The 24,767-nt window shown below is 44.9% G+C and overlaps 1 protein-coding gene and 1 long non-coding RNA gene across 4 annotated transcripts in view; one reads left to right on the top strand and one right to left on the bottom strand.

The window, feature by feature from the left end:
- The window catches only part of ETNK1 (ethanolamine kinase 1), a 38,115-nt gene extending 30,391 nt beyond the window's left edge, over positions 1-7,724 (bottom strand). The window contains exon 1 of one of the 2 annotated variants that reach the window (XM_064734380.1): positions 7,385-7,724. In XM_064734380.1, the coding sequence (XP_064590450.1) occupies positions 7,385-7,540 (156 nt within the window). In that variant the 5' untranslated portion in view covers positions 7,541-7,724. The remainder of the gene's footprint in view (positions 1-7,384) is intronic. The other variant, XM_064734389.1, reaches the window with a different exon arrangement.
- Positions 7,725-7,912: 188 nt separating this feature from the next.
- On the top strand, positions 7,913-14,189 carry LOC135456257 (uncharacterized). 2 transcript variants are annotated; one of them, XR_010442483.1, is made up of 5 exons: positions 7,913-8,064; positions 8,427-8,453; positions 9,669-9,823; positions 10,219-10,318; positions 13,977-14,189. It is a non-coding gene; the product is annotated as an uncharacterized LOC135456257 (long non-coding RNA). The 2 variants fall into 2 exon arrangements; XR_010442484.1 differs by having other exon boundaries at positions 8,427-8,557.
- Positions 14,190-24,767: the final 10,578 nt, after the last annotated feature.

Here is a 24,767-nt window from a genome sequence, read left to right as displayed (position 1 = left end):
CTAAGTGTTGAATGACAACAGTTTGATTTCCTTATTTACTCTTGGCCAGTCATGCACTCTCTGATATGACTTCTGCCTCAAGCCCTAAGTCAGGCCCAGAACAAAAATACTGACAAATGCAGAGATCTGCTGTGTGCCAGACACTACTGTAAGCCATGGTATTTAGTGAAAAACTGCTTCTGCTAAAAACACACCAACAACAGCAAACATGCCTGCAGGCATCATCATTCTTCAGAACCTTGGACAGTTTGGGTGGGGCTCTGTTATGGGCTGGGGGAGGGAGGTGCCTTTTAACATAAACCCAGAATTAATTTGTTTTAAGTGAACTTCATACTTTTTGCAGAAGTGGTTCATGTTGAGCTGCTCAAGTCAAAAAGTCTCTTTGCCATACTTAGATGAAAGCTTCCAAAATGTACTTTAAAGAAAAAAAGGTACTATGAAAAAGACACAGCTCTAAGGTAATCAGAAACAGTGCTACTACAAAAAAAAATGCTCATAGTGCAGGTGCAAAGAAAGAGTAAGGATTTGAGCTGTCATGCTGTTGAACAGAAACTTCTGGGCACATTACACCTTCTGTCATAGGTCTATTATCCCCTTAAAAGAAGTTTCATTAGCACCAATAAAAAGAAATCTGCAACAAGGAAATTGGACTCCCTCAACTGTTAATTTAGGAACTCTACTGATTAGCATCTATTTGTAACATGCTGCTACAAATAATTATTTACACCCAGGAGCACTTTAGCTCTTGCTGTTGAAAAAGGCAGAAGGGTTCACTTACTTTTCTAATAACATAATTCCAAGTAGACAATTTCCATATTCCATCCTAAGAAAACATCTAGTGTTTGCCACCACCAGTAAAAGAACAAAAGTCACTTTACTCTTTTATTCAGAACACCTTTACCATTTAAAGAATCAGCTTAAAAGACCTTGCCCACAAGAATCTGAAATTAGGCAGAGCAACACAGGAGTTCTATAGCCCAGGTGTCAGTTGAGCATGAAAAGCATGAAAAGCAGAGAACAGACTGTGATGATGTGGATAAGATAATCAGCAACGTGTCAAGGCCACGTGGAAGAGGATGGAAGAATCTACAGAATGCAATGAAAGTAGAGAATTCTGGGAGTAAATTAAAAAAAATACAGAGATAACAGAGGTTTAGAACACCATGCAACACACAAAAAACCTCCAGCAGCAAGGTTCTGACACAGCTGCAATCCACAAAAAGTTAATTACTGATATGTATTAAGCTGTGATAAGCACATATTTTCACATGAGCTGATACAAAGGTAAAATTAAACTCAGAAACATTTCTGGAGATTATATTTATACTGCCCACAATCAGATCTAGCCTGAATCCAAGGCTTTCTAGGAAAAAAGAAACTCTTGGATGAAATGCAGACTTAAGGTGAGAAAGCTACAAATAAGCGTAAGCTACTCAAGTCTCAGAGAGCAGCCCATGGTACAAGCAGCACATGAAGCACCTCAGAGACAGCCTACCTACCCTAAAGGCACTGTTATTGGGTTACCAGATTCCTGAAAGGACATATGATGCATCTGCTTCCATCTCATAAGCAGGTGCTCCATGAAAAGCTCCTCTGTAACCCCTTTGTTCCAAGCATTCAGAAGAATGAAATCGAAATTGCAATCACATGTAACAAGAACAAATAGACAGAAATAAAAGTGTCATGGGGCAAAGTAGAAAGTACTTATGACTCAGAAGGGCTGACTTTTCCCTTCCAGACTGAGTTATGACATCCACAGGAGGAGGAACTCAGGAAGCAGTACTGCAGTGCCATAAAAACACAACAGTGATGTGAAACAGAAGCTTAAATCAGCAGGAATTCCCCAGATTCTGCTGCTGAGCCCCAGACTGACTTGAGGATCTCCAGAAAGGAACAGAATTCAATAACATGCTTCTTTATTGCTCACAAACCTTCAACTTTGTATTGTAAATCCAAGTTGATCTATTTTCTGGAAAAGTACAGTCTACACAGGCACATCCACAGGTACGCAGGTCAAGAACGGAATTGTTTGGAACAAGGCCAGTTATTTCTCTCTCTGTAGCTACTGTAGCTGCCTTTCTGTAGCTATTCATAAAAGAAGGACAAAGTACAAGCGCAGGAACTTGCCTTGGGTAAATTCCCACATGACCAGCCTCCTGCAGAGCTCTCCAGGCTCTGGAGCCACATCCTCCATGCCATCTCACTCAGCAGGTGACAGCGGCTGTCTGCAGGATTTAGGGGCTCAGATGATCAGGAGCGGCACCATTTGGTGTTAAAAATACCAGAAACGCAGGAAGGAAGCAAGAGTGCCCCCTCTGTGTGCTAAGGCCAGCAGAGGCTGAGCACAGCTCCTGCTGAGCTCCTGGGGGCTGTGCAGGGCAGCAGGATGGACACAGCAGGGCTGGCAGCAGACGGAGCTGCTGCCCCCTTCACAGGGCTCTCCTGGCCTGCAAACCATGCACTCCTCAGCCTCACCGTGCAGGGTTGTTTGGGTTTTTTTGGGGGAGGGATTGGTTTGGTTTGGGGTTGGGCCTTTTTGTTTGTTTTTGGGGTTTTTTTAATACCAGGGGAAAAAAATAATGAGTTACTTATTTCTCACCCTGTTTCTGAAGAATATTCTTCTACCTGAAAACAGTCAGCATCAGGTAACCAATTAACACTTTGAAAGTGATTAATTGGCTTTGCAGATTTTGTGGTACTGACAAAAAGAGCTACAGGTTTTTAAACAATAATAACAGTTTATAAAGCTAATAGGAAAGTAGCCTAAGACTTTATTCTAAACCAAAGAATGAATTCGCTGTTCCTCCCCCAGAAGATTTTGATGTGCAATGGCTGGCGCTGGGGAGGGAGGGGCAGAGGGACAGAACTGAGCTGTCCTGGACTATTCCTTTCCAATGCTACAATTTCCATCCCAAGCCTGCAGCATAAGTTATCTCCCTTGCCATGGCCCCCTCCAAGTGTGCCCAAACACACATGGATTCCCTGCAATCACAGCCTCAGCCAGCACCAAGCACCCTCTGCCACGCACAGCTGAATTACCTCAGGCACACCACTCACATGAAACACCACCACAGTTCCTGCCCCACAGACACCACACAAACCTTTAGAAACAGGGATGGAGATCAGCAAACCTCATCAGAAGCTGAAACAGACTGGAGGAACCAACCCAGCCTCAAGGACATCCAGTCCTGTGGCACTGTGCTCAAGGCACACCTCACATTACAGCTTTTCCACAAAACACCAGTAATGCAGCCCAGGCTGCAGCTCTGGCTTTTCTTATTCTTCTCCTCACTCACCACTTCTCCATTTGGAGCCATCAGCACTTCTCTGTGGATTCAGCCCTTCCTCTTCATGAGGCAACTGCTGAAGGAAGGGGGTGATGTGCCAAAACCAGCTGAGCAATAAACATCTCGCTTGAAAAATGCTAACAGCACTGAGATACAAAATAAAGTTGGTTTATTTACTTTGTTTCCCAGACACTAACATTTGCAATTATTTCAATGCTTTCAAACCCACGCTCAGTCTGTTTAAATAAACTAACAAATATTCCAACAAGTTCAGAACTCTGAACCAAATGACAGTTTGTTATTGAAAGATCAAGATCAGCACAAGCACATAAATTCGATCAGCAGACAGCAAATACTGCCTGAAGAAAAGCTATTGAGTGCAAGTCAGAATGAAAAATCCAAGGAAAAAAAGACAAAAGCTAAGCTGGTAAACATAGCAGCAGGTGGGTGGCTGTTCCACTGGCAAAAGTACAATTTTTTGTAAGCCTTGGGTCCATCCCATTCACATTTCATAGCTGCAGGAACAAATCTTTGCAAATTATAAAGTGTTGCAGTAGCAAAATCTTGCCAAATATTGAGAAGTGCAAAGGCATGTAAATCCAGGAGAAAAAAAAACCATATTACCAAAAAACAAGGAATGCCCAAATATTTCAGAGAATTAAAAAAAGCAAATGAATCCAACTTATTTGGAGATGATAGCTGCTTGCAGGATTTGCATGGGGAGGTTAAGGAGTGCCTTTATGAAAAATTTACTCCCCTTTGCAAAACAAATTCTTTCCACCTCTGCTCAAGTTTCATCCAGGACAGGAGCAGTGTTTGCCAGCCTAACACTTTCATTATTTTAGATCTTTGAATGATTTCTCAACAAATTTCTTCCCACATATACCATTCTGGTCTACCCAAATAATGGTATAAATTAACACGATTGGCATTGAGCCTTTTCACCAATAAAAAACAGGCAGCCTGTATTCTCAACACTAAATATTATTTCAGAATGGTTAGAAATTCTGATAGAGTGCAGGTTTTTTCTGCAGAGCAGAAATTGTGCATTACCCAACTGAATCCTTCTTTGCCACCAGACGTACAAGGGACAAAAGAATCCTGGATCAGCACTGCTGAAGTGGTAACCAATTCTCCCACACTGTAAGCAAACACTGATCTTCCTTGAACCTCCACAAAAGAGACAAAATAAGGAATTTGTAAGGTGGGCAAAAAAATCCAACCTGTGAGCGCATTTTTACATAGGAAGGGTAATACAACCTCTTTTAACAAGTAAAGAGTAAAGACAATTAAGCTTTCATATTTCATTAAGAATCATGCAGAATATAAAAACTGGAGTGCCCACTGTCAAAATTCAGGCAGTTTACAAAACTCAGAAGGCCTGTTTTGGGCTAGAAAAGCTTTTTAAATTGAAATTAAAAAAAACCAAAACACCTGTTTCTCATGTTCACAAGAGCCAGTTTCTGAATTTAGCAAGCAGTGAGTTTCTCAGCAGAAGTTTGGGAGAGACCTCCAAAGATTCCTTCCAACCAGAACCACTCAACATTGCAATTACTACAAAACAGCCAGTCCAGAACCAAAAGTGTCTACTGCAAAAGGCAGAGAAAGCAAACCTCAATGCTCAGGAGTTAGAAAATCAAGCACCCAGTTCTGTGCAGTTCCTAGGACATTTTCAGCTGACAAGTGTGCAACATACAAGAAGATGAGTGTTTAGGCAGAAAAATTCTGTTTCTCCCTAGCAATGTGGGTTAACTTGAACATTTGTACTGCCCTGTAGGGACAAAACTCACCTATAACTTCATATAAAGGAGATACATTACAGTAGAGCTGCTTCCTTTGCAAAAAGTAACAGGTGATGCTTCTGATGTTATAGCCTTACTGATAAATAATGCAATAAAAATTAATATCTTCAGTGCTTACTTTCATCTTCCATCCTACATTTGTGTTTTATGCTATAGTGCAAAAAAAATAATGCAAATGTTAAAATATATCCCTGACTTCAGGCACTTATAAATCTTGGGGAAAGCAAGGATTAAGCATTAACTTTTACTAACTACAGTCTCAAAGTTGTTTAGCTGACTAAACAAATTATCTCACAACAGTAAATTTTTCCAAGAGAAGTTAATTAACTTTTTCAAATCAAACTCTGGACTCTTCAACTGCTTACTAAGTGTTCTGACCCAAGAATTACTAAGAGCAAAGGTAGCGAATGGCAGAGTCCACCTGAAGAAGCAGCAGTAGCTCATTAAACCCATCACTGTGGTATCATTAAACCTATTCTCTGTGCATTTGCTGTTCCAGATTAGTCAGGCATATTCTCCCGACAGGAGTGCCACCCTCACCTCCCTGCTGAGCACAGCCGTGTGAAGGGAGGGCTCCAGGGCATCCCCCTGCTCACTGACACGGAGCCAAGGCAGTGTGTGCCCCGCAGGTGCCCCTGAATGCGCTCTGGCTGCAAACCACAGCACTGCTGCTCCTGCACAGCACTGCAGCCCCAGCAGCGGCCACAGGGTTAGAAATAACAGCCCACAGCTGAAGGGCTCTGGGAATGGAACGTGAATGGATCGCTGCTCCAAGGGAAAACACCGAGCCGAGAGGCTGTGCTCTCACAGCAACTTGGTAAAAACTGAACTCGGGTATTTTGTAGACAGAAACCTCTAACCACAGACAGTGATCTCCTGCTTTACTTCCGTGGGACCAGACAACAGAGACTCTGTTCCACACCAATGGTACTGGTGGTTTTTATCCTGTCAATTGTTTCTTGCAAAGGGAGTGCCAGAAGGAAGCAACTCTTTTTTTTTTTTTCTTAAAGCTACTACCCCTTTACCCACACAACCCACCCTGCCTAACAAAATGATGCTTTGGTTCCATTTTTCACCAATTCTGAATGAAACACATAAATATGTTTTGCTGAGAACTGCAGTCATCAGAGAACCAAAAGAATAAAACTATTCATAACTTTATGTAGCCCTGCAAGGAGCAGCAAGTTGGATTATGCTTATGGACCCCTCCCAAATCAAGATATTCTATGAGCTTTAACAACCTCGTATGTTGTAAAAAGCTATTTTCATTGCACCTCGAGATGTTGGGACTGTGCATAACTTATGGCCACTACTTGAAACAGATTACTTAGGAAAAGCTCATTAGCTTTATTTTCATGCTAACGGGACTGTCACGCCTCAAGTTCCATTCTTCTTTCAAGACATCAGAAAATTTCAGACCAATTATATACCATTACCTCAGCGTACTCAGCTTTCCTATACAAACTAGTTCGGCAGCTCTCCAAAGAGGAACTTCATTGAAATGAGACACCTCCGCGTAATAACAACTGCTGAATAACACAGCTGAGCATATAATAAAATGCTCGACCAACCACAGGCTGAACCGCTATTTCCGCAGGCAAACGGGCGAGAGTTTGCGAGTCCAGGGGCCATGTTCAGTATATTCTAGAAGCACAAAGCAGCCAATCCTCCGGCAGATGACTCGTCACAAGTCCCAGTGCCTGCTCACCTACAGAGCAGCAGAGACAGCAGCGGCGCTTCTGCCAGGAGCAGCGAGCGCGGGCCTCAGCGGGGCCCAAGCCCAGCCCGGATGCGAGCACAAGGCAGATATTTATTCTGGTTTTTATTGCAGGAAGCACCCGACAGGGCTGCACCGCCCGTGGGAGCGCCCGGGGCGGCGGAGGGGCCTGCTGGGCCGGCCCGTGCCCCGCTGTGCCCCGGCTCACCGGCTCGGGCACGGCGGCCCCCGCTCCGTCCCTCCGCCGGCTCCGGAGAGCTCCCGGCCGCCGGCACGGGCAGCCGAGCTCCCGCGGCAGGGCACGGCACGGCAGGAGGAGGACGGAAGGAGGGAGGGAAGGAAGGAAGGAAGGAAGGCGGCAGCCGGGGATGCTGCGCGCCGCCCCGCCCCGCCGCCGGGCCGCCCAGCAAATGGGGCTCCGCGCAGGGGGCTGCGGCGGCGAGCGGGGGAAGGAGGGAGGGAGAGAGGGGAGGAAACAAGGCGGCAGCTCCCCCGCACAATGGCCGCCCGCCCTCGCCCCTGCCTCGCCCGCCGCTCCCCGCCCTGCCTATCAGCCAAGCGGCCGCGGACCCCCGTACCTGCAGCGTCACCTCCTCGGGTCTCCAGTGCGGGCGCAGCCGGCGCAGCAGCTGCAGGGCGCCCTGGCGGTAGCCGGGCCCGTCCCGCTCGCTGACCGTGATGTCCAGCTTGGGCACCTCCGGCGAGCCGGGCGGGACGTGGATGTAGTTGGACATGACAGCGGGCAGGACACGGCGCGACACGGGGACACGAGAGTAGGCGGCCCTCCCTGGTGCTCCCTCCGCGGTGGAGCCGGCAACTGACGGGGAAATTTCCACTTGGGCTCCCGATAAAGCGGCTCCTCCTCCCCGGCTGCGGCGCGGAGCAGCCTGGGAGAGCGGGCGGAGCCGGAGCCGGGTGGAGCCTGACCCCCGCCCGGCCCCTCAGGGTCCCGCCCGGCCCCTCCGGAGCCCCGCTGTGCCCTCAGGCGCCCGCCCGTGCCCTCCAGGGCCCCCCAGCTGTCCCTCCAGCCCGCGTCCCCTCCAGGTCCGCCGTCCCCTTAGGGTCCTGCCCGTCCCTCCGGAGCCCCGCCGTCCCCTCCAGGGTCCCGCCGTCCCCTCCAGGGTCCTGCCCGTCCCCTCAGGCACCCTGCCCAGGAGGGGATTTACCGATTTTATCCGGGGCTCCTGCGGGACAGCGGCCGTGAAGGAATGCGGGCAGCTCCCGGCTGACCCTCGCCGGCTCGGAGTTACCTGCTGCGGTTCGTTTTTTGTCTTTAATTCTTTAATTTGGTCCCGGCTTTTGGAAGCCGTCACCACGCCTCCCCTCAGGGCGCGCACCTGCTCAGCGCCTTGATCCGTTCTTGCTACACAGCGGCTACGTTCTTTCTTTTTTTTTTTTTTTTCTCGCTTATTTCACGCTGGAAATCTTGTTGCCTTGAAGTTATTTTCGGCGGAAAAAAAAAAATGAAAGAGCTCAGATTACACCTTAGGTTGTGTGGTGGAAAAAAAGGGGGGGAAAAAAGGGGGAGGAAAATCCCATCTTTTTCAGAAATATTTTAATGCTCCCCCTAATAGTCCTAGGAGTATCTGCCTCCTTTCACATTCTGTGATTTTCCCGCAGAGGAAGCACCGACCAAGAAATTCTTCTGTAAGTACAACTGAATTGAGTAGGACGAAGACACAAAAACTATGTAAGAGTAATGGTCGGGCTCTGAAGAGCCCTGAGGAGCTGTTACTCTGAAACAGACCCAGGTCAGCAAATCTTTGATCTTAGTATTCTTTTCCATCTAAACTTTGATTCAGACCAGGTGTTTAAAATCTTCAGAGCCAGGAATCTGTCTGGGAGAGCTCAATAAATAAATTTTCCTTATGCTGTATTTTAAATTAAAATGTAATATTTATGGGTTTATGTTATTAGTGTAAGTATATTATTCTACATTGATAGGATTTTTCTATCAAGCATTGAAGGGGAAAGAACATCGGGATCTGAATCAAATTTCAAATCCCATAAAATTTCACCCATTTCTTCCACTAGCCCATTTCACTTTTTCTTCTATGAAAGGAAGGATATTTTGAAATTTCATTGCTTTGAAAAATACCTTTCTTTTAACACATTCACCTGCATACACTCCTTAGCCCTATAAGTCAATATTGCCATAGAGGTATGATATCACTCTACCAGATCAAACATATGATTCATAGTGGCCTCTGCTTCTGCTTAGGCAGTTTGGTAGATGATAAACTAAGATTTATTTATAGATTAGGTCCAAAGAGATATTTTGTTGAAATAAAAAGGTGGAATGCTCCAGCTTCCAAACGTTAATTTCAACAAGAGCTGGTCTAAACAGAGATTCCACTTTGCTAATGCTGAGAATAATAAATACACCCACCAGAAGGTTTCAGTTATTAACTCTGAGAAGCCTTGTGAATTTACCCAAGTCTGATTAGATTTCCATGAGTTGTTTGTAAGTGTATTTTTAACAGAAAAGGGGGAAGCTGGAGCAGTTCTGGTGCTTAGATTGCTCAGGAATGATGAGAGCTGAACTCCTGCATGCTAACTATGTACAATGGATGTGAAAGAACTTTGAACATTTAGGCAGTGGCACTCTCATCTTTCTGGTCATGTTATAAAGATATATCCTTTTGGCTTGTCCTCATGGTGCATTGGGAATTCTTAATTTCTGGGTTTTTATAAAAAAATTCCTATTTTTCCTAATTCAAGTTATTTTAATCAATAAAAGTTACAGTTAGCTACTCACCTGGTTTCCTTCCCTTTTAACCTTTTGTTTCCCACAAATATTTGCTGTGTCCTGATCAAACCCCAAAGAAATGTGTTTTCTTTTCATGCTTGGTATGTTTGCAGGTACACCCCACCAAACCAAACCCATTCCAAGGCTGGTCAGAGGTGTTCACTACAAGGAACTGGAGAAAACAGGATGTTTTGCTTCTCTCCCAGGCCTGTGCTCTACCAGTCTGACCTGCTTATCCTCCTTTCCTTTTCTGCTATTCAGGAACCAGGTTGTGCCGTTTAATTTATTCCTACACTTTTCACCTTGCCTTTATGTCAGTGCTGGAGGTTTATAAATCCTTAAAAAAAAAAAAAAGGCATAAAGAGCAACATCAGGATGAGAACCAGTTTTAACTTCCCAGGTGCAGTTCACCTGGCTGCTTTCCAGAGCCAGTAATTCAGTAATTGCTTCAGGACTCACTGCATAAAAGTGACCAGAAATAGGACCCCTTCTAGCCATGAGTAATTTTAACAGCATTTTGCAGAGCAGTGTTTCAAAATGCTTTACGTTGTCCCAATCTCATGAGTGAAAAACTGAGTCACCAGAAGGTTTAAATGTGCCATCAGACCAGACAGTGGGCTTGGACATAATTTTCTGACTTCCAGTCCTGTCCTTTGATCCTAGGATTTCTTCAGTGCATTCAAGCATATCATTTCTGTTCATTGTCCCGCGTGTATTACTTGTGTCAGGATGAATCACATCTCTGTACACGTGGCGTAAAACTGTAAGTCAGCTCTTACATATTTATTTATTTATTATATTTTTGAAGTGCCTGGTGGCCTAGCATCCATCCAGCAGCATCCAACAGCATCCTAGCAACAACTCTTGCCACACAAAGTTGATCATTCTGTCATGTTTATTGTGTTCCATAAACAGATTTTGTTTCAGTCTCGGGGAAGATGAGCTTGAAATAGTTTACTTTATAAAATCTTGACAGTTTAAAAATTTCTTAAAGCTGGATACTGTTTGGTATGTTGTTGAAATGGTAGAAAGTCCTCTCTGGTGCAAGTTGCTTGACACAATAATAGGTTATAGCTTTTTCAAGTGTGCTTTGAAGGCCATATGAGACAGAGTAAAAAGCCTCAAGGCTCGTTGCAGTTTCACAGCTGGATTTTCCAGCAGGCTCCCGAGTGTCACTCACGTGGCAGGTTCCATGATAACCCAGCTCCTGACTGTCTGAGAGCCCTTTCCAGCATGGCAGTGGTGTGGGGCACAAGGTAACGTGCTCACAGGGGAGAGGGTTCCAGCTGCCTGCTCAGGGTTTCACAGGGAATCTCAGGAGTTCCTGCAGGAAGGTACTGTGCTCACAGGGGAGAGGGTTCCAGCTGCCTGCTCAGGGTTTCACAGGCAATCTCAGGAGTTCCTGCAGGAAGGCACTGTGCTTACAGGGGAGAGGGTTCCAGCTGCCTGCCCAGGGTTTCACAGCGAATCTCAGGAGTTCCTGCAGGAAGGCACTGTGCTCACAGGGGAGAGGGTTCCAGCTGCCTGCTCAGGGTTTCACAGGGAATCTCAGGAGTTCCTGCAGGAAGGCACTGTGCTCACAGGGGAGAGGGTTCCAGCTGCCTGCTCAGGGTTTCACAGGCAATCTCAGGAGTTCCTGCAGGAAGGTAATGTGTCAAGGGGAGAGGTTCCGCTGCCTGTCAGGTTTCACAGGCATCTCAGAGTTCCTGCAGCAAGCTGACGTCTGTGAATGGCCTGGTTCCGCAGGCTCCCAGTATCCCTCTGTGCTGTCCCTGCTCATGAGCTGGGTGTGAGCTGTGACCCAGTCACACCTCAGCAACCTCAACAAGCCCGGCACCAGTGCCAACAGTGCCCCTGCATTCAGCTCAACAGTGAGACAGACCAGATAAAACCTGCCCAGCTCACAGGAACAGAGACATGCTTGCACTGAAGCAGCTGCTAAATCAAAACAAGCAGCTGAGAAAGGAATTCTGCAGTTCCTCCATTTTCTCCATGCTGTAGGTTTGTTAGGGCTGTTTATGAAAAAATATAGCCACGGCGTTAAAAGAAAGAAGAAAATAAAAATCTTCATTTTAGTTACACTACTCAAAAAATACCTGTACCAAAAAATAGGAATTAAACAGAGCAACACAAAGTCATAATTAAGGCCAGTGCCTGAATTCATTTTAGCAGATTAAGCTGTATTTGAAAAGCAGTTACAAGCTGACTGATCCTTGACTAACTTGAACTCTACATGTGTCCAATGATTTACCCTATGCTGGTGTTTTTCTCAAGGGCAACAAGTACACATCTTGCATAAGTACCCAAAAGAGTCTACTTCAGCACATTTAAAATCTCTTGCATTCAAGAATAAATTCTCCTGCAACAATACAGGAGGAGGAGCTGAATGGCTTTTGTACTTTCTAGAAATTTATGCTTTTCTAACATTTTATTGACTAATCAAACATTCTCCTACAATGAAAAATTACAAACATCAGCAATTTAAAACACTGTCTGTGAAAAGGACAATATCAACTATGCATTTAAATGTCATGCAAGCTGCAAAAGAAGCCTAGAATACTTTTTCCTCTTTCTAAGGTACTACCAGAATGTCATTGTGTATTCTCTGGTGAAATCTCTAATCAATTTTACAGTATAAAGGGGGCAGGGAGGAGATGGCTGCACTAAATTAAAACAATTAAAAACTGTGTAGGGAATTATCTTGAGGGACTGAGAGCATGGTTTTCACACGTAAATGAGTGCCACTCTGCATTCAGCCTGAGTCAGTGAGGAAGGAGAGAGAAACCTCATGGGCTGGGAGCTGGCTGGGGGCAGAGCCCGGGTGCTGGGGACCAGAGTCCCCAAGGTGTCCCCAAGGGCCAGCCTTGCTCAAGCCACTCCCCAGGGGCCTGCCTGGCTGACCATCAGCACCTCTGCTGGTCAAGGGGGCTTCTCCTCCTGTCCTCAGCCTTGCTGAGGCCACCTCGGGGCAGCTGTGACCACTTCTGGGCCCCCCAGGACAAGGAAGGCTGGAAATGCTCGAGACAGCCCAGTGAAGGCTGTGGAGAGCACTGGGAGCTCCAAAGAGGGCTGGGAGAGCTGAACAGACTTCAGCCTGGAGAAGGGATGGCTCAGGGGGGACCTCAGCAACGCCTCTCAAGGACAGAACTGGTGCTCTGGGACAGGAGCAGGGGCAGTGGCACGACAAACACAGGAAATCTGCCTGAAAAAAGGGAAAACTCTGCTTTGGAGGTGACAGGGCCCTGGACAGGCTGCCCAGAGAGGCCGTGGGGTGTCCTTATCTGGAGTTACTCAAAACTCACCTGGACTTGATCCTGTACAGCCTGCTCCAGGTGAGGAGAGAGGTTGGACCAGAGGATCTCCAGAGGCGCCTTCCAACCCCAACCATTTTGTGATTCTGTGAAAGGCAAAGAAAGGTGCCAAAGAGGGGAGATGAGAGACAGAAGGGAAAGAGCAGGAAATTGTTGAAATTCTGTGTCAATGGGAGAAGAAATTGCTACACTGGTTTATGCGTGTTCCTCACAAAACACCATTCCCAGCAACTTTCTTGGTAGTTTCAAGGAGTCAAGGACTACAAAACCAGAAATGATGCAAAAGTTGCACTGCATTCTTGTGCTTATGACCAGCTCCTTTCCATGAAATGGGCAGATGACCAGGAGGACTCTGGCCAGCACCACAACACCCTTTCCATAAGCATTCCAGCTGCTGTGCTGAGGCCCATGTGTCCAGTCTGGATGCTCTTTGGTGCCCCTGTGTGCACCTTCTCTCCAGGTCTCACTCCCCACCTTGTCCAAATCCCATTTCCTACACAATTAAGGTTAATGTGACCAGATTTTGTATCTGCCTTCCATTACTGATTCAAGAAGGAGCAACTTTAGAATTTCACCAGGTCGTTAAATACCAAGGATAGTTTTAAATCCTGTCGTTGGGAATTACTGAACAGGTGGAGCCTACAATCTGTAGGTCATCATCTCAGGCTGCTTTTGAAAGCCCTACAGATTACTATTATTACTGTTTCCAGGATTATTTCATTATTCACCTTAGAGGTTTTATTTACCTCAAGGCATTGGTTCTCAGGGGCTGGCAAAAGGAGTATCGTGGGCACAAGAGAAGAACAGCTCAGAGCAGCCTGATATTTAATCATAGGTTGGAAATATCTTTTACAGACTTGTCTGTTTGCAACTGTCGCTAAGCATAGACAATTACTAAATTAGTCAGCTTCATTTATATTTTTCTTAAGGGAGATCTTGGAACATTAGTTACATTACATTTCAGGTTTAAGGATAATAAAGCTATGTATTCCTCTTGGGAAAGTAAAACAATATTATGATTAAAAAATAAATAAAATATAACAAAATTATTGCAACTATACCAAAGGTAAAGGGCTAAACTTTGCCCAGTTCTCTTCTTCCCTTCCGCAGGGCTCCAGAGCTCTACAGCCACAGGAAGCACTGCTGGGGAGGAGGATTGCTTCCCTGGCTCCCGCAGCTTGGACACCAGCATGAGGCAATCAGGAGGGTAATCAAGGAGAAAGGTATACAGGAATTGCCACAAGAACATTGTGTCTTACTAGGAGTTCCCAGCGCTACTGAAATTCAGAGTCTGTGTTTTCTCAAAACATCTTGAAAGAGAGCTGAAGTCTCAGGCAGTGTAAGCAAACACAGAATCTTTACTGGCTTTCCTAGATTCTGCTTCTTGCTCCTCTTCCCTTAAAATATTTTGGATCGAGTAGCAGATCCAGCTCTGCAGTCTGCACTTGAGGATGTGGCACACTAGCAAGGTTGGTGGCTTTGTGAATCCACCGAGCTTTTAACATGTGAAAGGCAAGGAATATTCATTCCGGCTCCCCCCGGGCACCAGGGGTGTGGAGCCTGCCTCTGATTCTGTCTGGCTCCTGGAATTTTGCATTTCTGTGTCAGCTGGGCCTCCCTGCCCGCACCCCTTGAGGGCTGAGCACAGAAAATCTTGTGCAAGCAGCTGGAGCTGCAGCGTTTTGGTTCTGTGTGATCCAACTGTCTATGGCTTGGGTGTCGTTCTGATAGCTCCATTTTTATCTAGATCTGAAGTTCCTCACTGAGGAGAGTTTTTGTTTGGAAGATACAGATTTCCCTGGTATTTGTTACAACTGGCTGTATTTCGAGTATGTCAGGCGCTTAGTCAGCTGTTCCTGCAACTGAGGCTTGTTTTTCTTCTTTTTATCCCTTTCATGCAGTGGAAAAAGTTTCCTGCTGCTCTCCCTACTGATATTTGATATCCTATCTCCAACTGATGCACATATTTAACTTTTAAAGAACAGCATGTCAGCTAACTCTGCTAAATAAGGCTCTTTCTGGTTTTGAATTGTTTCGTTTTCTTTTGTTGTTTTGTGTTTTTGGTTTTCAGTGAAAGATTATTTTGGAGGTATTATTTCTCAGAGGAATGACTTTTTCTAATCCATCTCCCTCTTCTTAGCAATAATAATTTTTAAAAATCAGCTGCTCATGCTTTGTAGCAATGTATTTATTTAATCTTCAGCATTAAAGGAATGCTTACAGGGAGCAAAGCAGCCAGTCAGCAGCTTTCTTGAATGTCTGCTACAAGTCATTATAATGCAAAAAAGTAGGGAACTTGAGAGATTTGTTTTAGTTTCTCTACAAGTGTTTTACATTCTAACAGCATTCCTGATAATCATCTTTCCTCCTCTTTTTTCTTTATTTTTTTTACAGGAAATAATCTTTCTGGCCCCCACCAGCAACAGCTTACAGTGGGAAGCAACAGTGGGAAGCCATTAAAATGTAGTTATTGATGTTGTTATCAAAATGTATTACTAAGAGAAAGGCTCAAAGCTGTCCACTGATCTTTTTACCATGACACTGTGACAAAAAAGCTTCCAAAGCATTCAGTGAACGCTGACCTCCCTGCTTACCTTGGCAAGTATTTCTTTCCCACTGTCTTTGGGCTCAGGAAGCTCCAAGTGGTAAAAACCAACAGGTACACAGAGGCAGGAGTGCAGAAGGAATGTTGGAAGGGTAGATGGACTGATGCTGTCCTCTGATGGATTCGTTGCCCAGGTTCATGTGTTTATATAAAACCTGCAATGCTGTTCACAGCCCCTCATAGCAGTGGAATTGGTGAGAGAGCAGCTCTGGGCCAAGCACTTCCAGTTCAGTCAATCTTTGCCTTCCTTTGCTTTGCCAAGCTGCACAGAGTCATTGCTTCAAGGTCAGTTTCTGTGTGCTTCATAAAGTGTCCCCAAAGCAGCTCTGACACAGCCTCCGTCAGATCTTTCCTACAGGGCAGCACCACAGTGTGATGAAGGAAGAAACACAAACCCAAATATCCGAACCTTCAGAAGCTACTTTAAGGAAAAAAAAAAAAAGGGAAAAAGAAAAAGAAAAAAGAAAAAAAGAAAAAAAAAAGAAAAAAAAAAACCAAACCACAAAACCAAACATACAAAAAAGTCACCTTTAAAATCCCCTTGATGAATTTCAGGTCACAGCTTATTGGTGGTTGGCTTTGTGCCAGTCAGGGTTTTACATTTCCTCCACCAAGAAGGAAAACCTTTCCACCACCAAAGTTGATGCCAAAACCTAAACCTCTGGCCAAAGCTATTTTCCCTACAATAACATCTCCCTTGCTTACTCTTTTATAAAGCAACTCCTTAACTGCTTTCAGAAATATTCTGGGTATTTGCTTCTCTCTGGTGTATTTTAATTTGCCCTTTTTATCTCTGTGTTGTTTTTCAGCATTCTTTCCTCAGTTAGCTGTTCACAGTTGATCCTCATAATTCCCTGGATGTTTTCATTATAAAAAAAAAAAAGAAATAACGAAAAAAAGAAAAGAAAAAGTGAAAAAAAATCTTCTCTTGGATAGAAAAGATCACAAATAAGAGGTTTTACCTGGTCAAAAGAGCATTGAAAAATCTGAATTTTGTATGGGAAGGGTCACAGAGTAGAACACAAATACAAAACAAAGCAGTTTTGATGCAGTTGCTGAAACTATAACCAAGATCAGAAAAAGGTTAGAAAATGAAATGTAATTAGGACAAGGTTTGGGGGTTTTGAACACTTTTTTGGCAAACACAACCTTAATGGGGCAGGGGGACGGCAGAAAAGCTGCATGGTGGAGAGCCTTAGGCTTGGCTTGGGGAAGCACTGAAACAGCACAGCAGCCCTGGAGAAGCACTTGCCATGTCTGCGACCCTCCTCTGCAAAGCCCAAAGGTAATCCCAGTTTGACACGAGGAAAAGCTGCTCCGTGGGAGCACAGGGTGAGGGAAAGCACTACAGGCATTTAAAAAATGAGATATTTCCACAGGTATAGTCCATGGAAACCTTTTCCAAAAAACAGTCATTACTTCTATGGCCCTTATCAGCAAAACAGGGAATTCATGCAACAAAATTTATGTGAAATGAATTTAGAACAAATTAAAGAAAGGCATTTTTTAGCTGATAGGCACATAGAAAATAGTGCTTCAGGCACTTTAGGTAAATTTTGTGGCTGAATAATTTTAGAGCTGATGGTTATACATGCAGTCACTGCACATACCAAGTTTAGGATAATTAAGATAAGGGTGATTAAATGTCATTCTCATATAGTATAAATTAAATTGTCAAAAGTCAGGAGGTAGTATTTTCCTCCAAAGTTTTTTATTGCACACTGTATATTTTTAGGGAATATTAAAATATGTTCACCTGTTTCTGGAAGCCTCTGCTTCTTGGCTACAGCTGGTAACAGCAGAGTGGGTCACTGATACCATCTGGCATTGGATTACTTTTGGTGTCTGTGGTGCAAACACACCTCCGCAGGAATTTGCAGTGCCACCATATATTGCACGGTGTATATATTCTAAAGAATGCTAAAATACCCACGTAGCCATCTTCAGCACATTGGAAATTTCCTGGTTCGGTGTTGTGTAAGCTCTGGAAGCTTTCCTGCATTGAGTATTCAGAACAAGCGCTGTGAGCATTGGCGGGGAGATCTGAGGGAAGCAGAGTGCTGCCACCAGCCCTTTCTGCTGCCTTAATGAGCTCCCAGCCCTGCACAGGGACAATTCCCTGGGCTTCCCGTGCCCAGGCTGGCACGGCTGGCACCGGCTGCTGCTGCTGTGGGCAGCTCACACAGAGCAGGTTTCACTGCTGTACCTCTGTGCAATGATTGCGCTGTCACCGGGCCCTGCTCTGCTCTGCGGACCCGTGTGCCTCTCTGAGGGGGTGCCCTTGGCAAACAGGGAATGCCAGGTGTGCCAGTGTGGTACCCTTGGCAAACAGGGAATGCCAGGTGTGCCAATGGGGTACCCTTGGCAAACAGGGAATCCCAGGTGTGCCAGTGTGGTACCCTTGGCAAACAGGGAATCCCAGGTGTGCCAATGGGGTACCCTTGGCAAACAGGCACAGGGAATGCCAGGTGTGCCAGTGTGGTACCCTTGGCAAACAGGGAATCCCAGGTGTGCCCATGGGGTACCCTTGGCAAACAGGGAATGCCAGGTGTGCCAGTGTGGCACCCTTAGTGTCTAAAAAGGGAATGCCAGGTGTACCAGTGTGGTACCCTTGGCAAACAGGGAATGCCAGGTGTGCCAGTGTGGTACCCTTGGCAAACAGGGAATGCCAGGTGTGCCAATGGGGTACCCTTGGCAAACAGGGAATGCCAGGTGTGCCAGTGTGGTACCCTTGGCAAACAGGGAATCCAGGTGTGCCAGTGTAGTACCCTTGGCAAACAGGCAATCCCAGGTGTGCCATGTGTACCCTTGGCAAACAGGCAATCCAGGTGTGCCCATGGGGTACCCTTGGCAAACAGGGAATGCCGGTGTGCCAATGGGGTACCCTTGGCAAAAGCACGGGAATGCCAGGTGTGCCAGTGTGGTACCCTTGGCAAACAGGGAATGCCAGGTGTGCCAATGGGGTACCCTTGGCAAACAGGGAATGCCAGGTGTGCCAGTGTGGTACCCTTGGCAAACAGGGAATGCCAGGTGTGCCAGTGTGGTACCCTTGGCAAACAGGGAATGCCAGGTGTGCCAATGGGGTACCCTTGGCAAACAGGGAATGCCAGGTGTGCCAGTGGGGTACCCTTGGCAAACAGGGAATCCCAGGTGTGCCAGTGTGGCACCCTTGGCAAACAGGGAATGCCAGGTGTGCCAGTGTGGTACCCTTGGCAAACAGGGAATCCCAGGTGTGCCAATGGGGTACCCTTGGCAAACAGGGAATCCCAGGTGTGCCAATGGGTACCCTTGGCAAACAGGCGGAATGCCAGGTGTGCCATGTGAGCCCTTGGCAAACAGGGAATGCCAGGTGTGCCAGTGTGGTGCCCTTGGCAAACAGGCAATCCCGGGTGTGCCAGTGTGGTACCCTTGGCAAACAGGGAATGCCAGGTGTGCCAGTGTGGTGCCCTTGGCAAACAGGGAATCCCAGGTGTGCCAGTGTGGTACCCTTGGCAAACAGGGAATCCCAGGTGTGCTGGAAAAGGTGCTCACTGCAGGGGCTACCTGCAGATCCAGAGGTACAGAAGTAGCACAAACACTCTCGAGACCGCACATGAAACACCAAGTCCAGTTCAGGCCTCATGCATGAAAAACAAAGCAGAAATAGAAAACAAGTGCGGATAAAGGAGAACAGCACACTGAACTAAATGCAGAACCCCTGTCCTCCTGGAAGAGAAGCTTGGCTGGTTCCACCCAGGAGCAGCAGAGCTGTGTGGACAGAACCATTCATCACAATGCACAGATGTGTCCTGAAGGCAAAATGTACATTTGGGCCATAAAACAGCATTAGCGTGCAAAAAATGAACCAGGCATAAACTGACACTGGAGTATTGCTGGAAATTTCTAATTGTGCACAGAGGTCCTAAAACAGACTTCAAATGTGAACAAAGAGGACAAGAAATGTCTCAAACAATAACAACAAAAATGTCTCAAAACAAAAACACACACACACACAAAAACCTCCCAAAAACAAAACAAAAAACCAAAACCCCAACCAAACAAGAAGCATAATTAAATCACAAGAATCCTAATCACTGTGTCCTCTTTGAGACTGAGTCAAAAATAGCAGGCTGCTGCATGCTGGGTAGTGTAACGTCTGTAAGGAATACCAGACATTCCCAGGAATGCTGGAGCTGTGCTTTAAATTCAGCATCCCAACATTTTCAGTTGTTGCAATTTGGAATGAGGAGAGCTATGCAGAGAAGCACAACCCAGCATGCAGCCAGCCCAGCCCCAGCCAAGGGTTTTGATACTTCTGTGCATCTGACCATCTGGTTGTAGCAGAATTATTCTTTTTCCAGATTACTTTTTAGCTGCACCAATTTCCACAGCCTGATTTTGTTCATCACAATTTAGATGCTGCCAGTTACCAAGGCTGTGAGTGAGGATTGCATTTCAGTGCATAACAAAGTCCTTTCCAGTGGCTGTGTGCAAAAGGCATGGTGTCTCCCACCATGAACAGAAAATGAAAGTGGCACAAAGCTGGTCGAGGAGGGGAAGGAGCCACTCAGAATCACAGAGAGGTTTGAAACACAGCTTCTCCAACAGCCTGCTCTGGTAGCACAGCCTCAGCTGGGAAGGAGCAGAGCTGCAAAACCTGCATCTAAAGACTGAGCTGCTGCTCCTCTGCTGCAAGCAGATCACAAAAAGTGTCCATGGAAACCATCTTTGTGCTGCTTATCTAACAATCCCTGAGCAAAAACCTGGGAAGACGTGAATTGCAGAGGACAGGCAAGTGCCTACATGGCAGGGGGGTCATCATCCTTTGCACACCTCTCTGCTGGCTCCCCAGCCTGCTGGCATCACTGCCAAAGACATTCTGTACGTGGCAGGTACTCAAGAAAAACTCTTCAAATGTTATCTGAGACACTTTGTGCTTTTTTAAACTTGGGGATCTGTGCTATCAAGCTGTTTCCCCACACACGCAAACAAAAACGAGGTTAAAATAACATTAGGTCTGTCTTAATTTCAAAACAATCCTCCAAAACTAAGTGAAGGCTGATGAAGTGATTAATCTATTGATTTGAGGCACTGAAACTTAACACAGTGCTTTGAGATAATCTCTGGCATCAATGGAAAATCACTGGAAAGGAAAGGCACAGATAAAGTAGGAAGCTCCACGTACTAGCAGTTAATTTGTTGGATTTAGAATTAGGCCTCCACAGACCACAGCTCTGCTGTGTAACAAATTCTTGGAATGGTTGTCCCTTGCAAACTGATTATGTTCAGTAAGATCAGGAGCCCAGTAAGTTTTCATACCACTGAAAAGTCATCTGTGAAATATCTCAAGACTGGGAGTGTAAAATTATGACACAAATGTAGTGAACGTGTTCAAAAATGAGGATGGATGTGCTGGAGTATTTTTATTCCTCCTTGCCTTTCTCAGACTGCTAAAATTAGCAAAGAATGGTCTGTTCTTAGTCCTGATATTAATAACAGCAAGACAGTGGAGATCTTGCTTACTCCAAGAGCCTAAATTGTGGGGTACAGCTCTTACAGAATGGCAGTCCTACACCTGTGTACATGAAAACTCTCATGTAGCTACTGCAGAGAGGGACTATTTTTTTTTTTTTGTTACTTCTTAAAATACAGTCGTGTGTCTCCTTATTTTGGTTTAATATTAGTTTAAGTTTAATTCGGGTAAAGTTTTCCCAGCTGCTAGGTGCTTTGGTGCGAGGAAGATGCACAGTCACTTTGCAGAGTTCTGTATAATTAAGCAATTTATTTAGCAAGTGTTTCTCAAGTCATGCTGTTCATAATAATCTTGGCTAAGAAAATCAAAGCAGCAACTCCCTCAGCTGCTATCAAGAAATGATTCCAAGGTGATGATCATAATTCTCCCTACATAAAAGCAGAGAAAGGCAGCACAGGCCTGATAAATGAGAATTTTTGTGCTTTGAAGGCAGCCTGAAGACCCTGTCCTTGCATTTCAAATCCCCATAAATTTCTGTGACCAGGGTCAAATGCAGCACTGGAGACAGCTCTGCCTGCAGTGAATTGAGACACTGCTCCAAGAGCAAGCTCCAATGAGAGGCTCCTCCTTTGGCAGCTTGCACTGCACAGGAGCTTTTACCTGAGAATTAGGGTGGTAAATAGAGTTTGTTCAAATGGCTAATAACCAAGAAAGTGAACTGGGTGATTCCTGTTGGATAACAAGGAATGGTCCTTCTATCTTCTTTCCACTGTACATAACTCACTTCTATGAATGCACAGAGATAGATAAATTAAGAGTTTTTAAAAGGTTTGTGGGGCTATCCTGCAGCTCTTGAACTCTTCTGCTTTGTCTGTGAATGGACAGCTCCTTCTGACCTCGGGTGGGAATGCATTCAGGAATAAAGATAGGTCCAAAGTGAACATTTGCTTTGTTAGAGTTATTCCTCTTGTTAGAATTATTCCTTCCATTAACCCATCAGCCATGGATAAGGAGACTCAGAATTCAGATCCTGAGCCTCTTCAGTCTCCCTTGGCTTGGCACAACACAAACCCCTCTGTATCATGTTGTGACAACAAACAGGTATCACTGTGTGGACACAAGCTCAAATTCCACTTTTGTGGGAAGCTGGATGTGAGGCATGGCATGTGAGGCTTCTAAAACCAGATCTCAGTGGTTTGCTTTGTTAATGAGTTTTATTTTTGTTATATTTGATACTTTAACATTTAATAACTCACAGCACCATGTCCATTTCAAATGGAACACATGAAGCAAAAGCATCACATGGTTATTGAGCAGCCCTCACTCCATGTTTTGAATAAGATTATAATCCAACTTAATGTCTTTAATGCACCAGAGAATAGCTTCCATATCTTGTGAAGTATCTTGAAGAGTATCCTAAGGACAGTTTATGCAGTTACCTCAGTTAAAATAATCTTCTTGGCAGCACAGAGTGACCTGAGGAGCAGCACTTCTGTGCTCCTCCTGCCACAGCTGTGCATGAGACACAGGGACAGTGGCTTAATCAGCATTACAATATTTCAAAAGTGCAGGACCATCACCTTTGATCGTGACAGCAATTTCAATATATTAATACAGACATTCATTAATATGCCCATGGTTTGGTGTGGGACATGAATAAATGATCTATTTATTACATTTAGGCAGGAAAAAGAAAAATACCAACGTAACATAACATTACATAATGAAATGTAACATAACCAGCAAATGTAACTGTTTCAATAACTGTGGAAGTGTAATACATTTCACTGGCACAATTAAATATCTCATTTGTCTCGACTCTTAAAAGCAAAAAAGGCAGAAATTCTGAAAGTGTCACTGAAGGACTATTTATATTTTAAGGCTATAAATACTGCTGCTGACAAGTGCATGTAATTAAATTATTTACTAGGTGTTGGCTAGTTAACTAGGACACTGTACGTGGAAGGACTCAGAGCAGCTATTATTATTCTGGTGTAACTCAAGACGTGTGTGGGGCACGTGCCCGTGGTTCTGATTCTCTGGGAACTGACACCCCGTTATGCCATTGCCCCTCAGAACCAGCACCGAGCCACGAGCAATCTCATTTCCCTCGCAGAACTGGGAGAAAGAGAAATGAGATCACGTTACTGCCCGAGAACATGCCATCAGATCCATTGCTTGATTCCCCTGCAGGCCATTGCATTCAGTCCTGTGTTAGTGAATATTTATTTTATCCAACCTCTTTCAAGGCTAGATGGAAATCGAGACCTTCAGACAGCAATGGTACAATGAAACAGAATTATAATTATTATGATTTGAATGGCTCTATTTTTACAAACTGCTTGATATGGACCAAACCCCACACTGCTGAAGTCCACGTGGATTGACATGAGTAGACTGCTGGAAAGGTGTCACATTCAGAGGAATACAGAGTGCTGAGATCTCATTTCCAAAGGAAATAATTTCCTTTGATATACAGGAAAAAAGTGTACATAAAAAAAAACCCCAGAAATACAATTTTAGGACTATGACATATGGGTTTTATTTTTACCCTCTTGAATGCAAGCCTTGAGAATAATTCTTGGCTTCTTTTTTTCCTTAAAGGACAACTATGTTTTATTCAATTCACTAGATCTTCATGGGAATATTACTGTGAATATTACTGGAATTAGAGTTCATTGGATAAGCTTTTTTCCTACATATTATGGGAGACTTAAAAGACACATGGGCGTGGAACTATTTAGCAGTGGAATTGGCAGTGTGAGGGTAATGCCCAAAATCTGACCCTGCAATTTCCTGTGCTGATGGTAGCTGAGAGGTTCCTCTTTCAAAGAGTACTTATGACAGCAACTGCAGTAGAAATAGGGCCAGTATCTTCTGTGGGCCACAGGTTAAATGGATTTTTTCTGTGTTTCAACAAACTAAAGCCCCTCCAGACAGTTTTCCCTTCGTTTCTGTTGAAATCATCTCAAGGCAATGATACCCAAAAGCACTTTTCCCTGTAGAGAACAGAAGAGACAGCCCACCACAGCCCAGGTCCTGCTGTAACCCGAGGAAAACCCAGAGCACCACCTCCTGATCTGCATCTTGAAGGTGGTAAACCAATATAACTGACACCTGCCCTGATGGCATGGGGCAGCAGACTGAAGTTACCTCCAGAGATAAGGAAAACCTTATCTCTCAAGTGTCCATTTCCAAACTAAGGGTTCAGCATGCATATCCATCACAAACTCTTTCTCTTACTTGAAACTGAAAAAGAAGGGACACCTGGATCATTGCCTTTAAGTGGCAAAATCACCCCCAAGAAAACTCTGCTCTTTTTCTGACTCTCACCATTCCACACAAGATGCCTTTAATGCTGTGATTAGCAATATTCTTGTTGATTAGTTGAGTTACAGTGCCATCCAATACATAACAACACCTGCTCAAGTGAGACAGTGCTGCTCTTTGAGCACAGAGTAGCTGAAACAGGACTTCATTACCATGACTTAGTAAAACAACATCACTTGGGCAGAAGGGAAAAGCCTCGTCAAGAGGCCAGGTACTGAAATGCAAAGTCAGGTATCACATCTCATTTTCTCCTTGTTATGAAAAAACACCTTTTCGTATTTTCTGTGGAGTTCTGAGCATGTACACACTATAGCTTCAGTGTCCAGTATATCCATTATGTTTGCCTAGAACCAATGGAGTTTAATGCTCTTTTGGAAGCCCCAGGTAATTTATAAATTCTAGGGGTCTGAGTACACTTTAGCAGTCCCTGCTGGCCCTAGGGAACTGGAATGCCATTGGTAGGAAAGGTGGGAAGTAACATGCTAATTTATGGAAAACCAGTATAGAAAATCTG

This window comes from Zonotrichia leucophrys, chromosome 1A (genome assembly GCF_028769735.1).
Source record: "Zonotrichia leucophrys gambelii isolate GWCS_2022_RI chromosome 1A, RI_Zleu_2.0, whole genome shotgun sequence".
NCBI classification, from domain to species: Eukaryota; Metazoa; Chordata; class Aves; order Passeriformes; family Passerellidae; genus Zonotrichia; species Zonotrichia leucophrys.
Note: the sequence above shows the minus strand (reverse complement) of the source record. Positions and strands in the feature narration are given on the sequence as shown.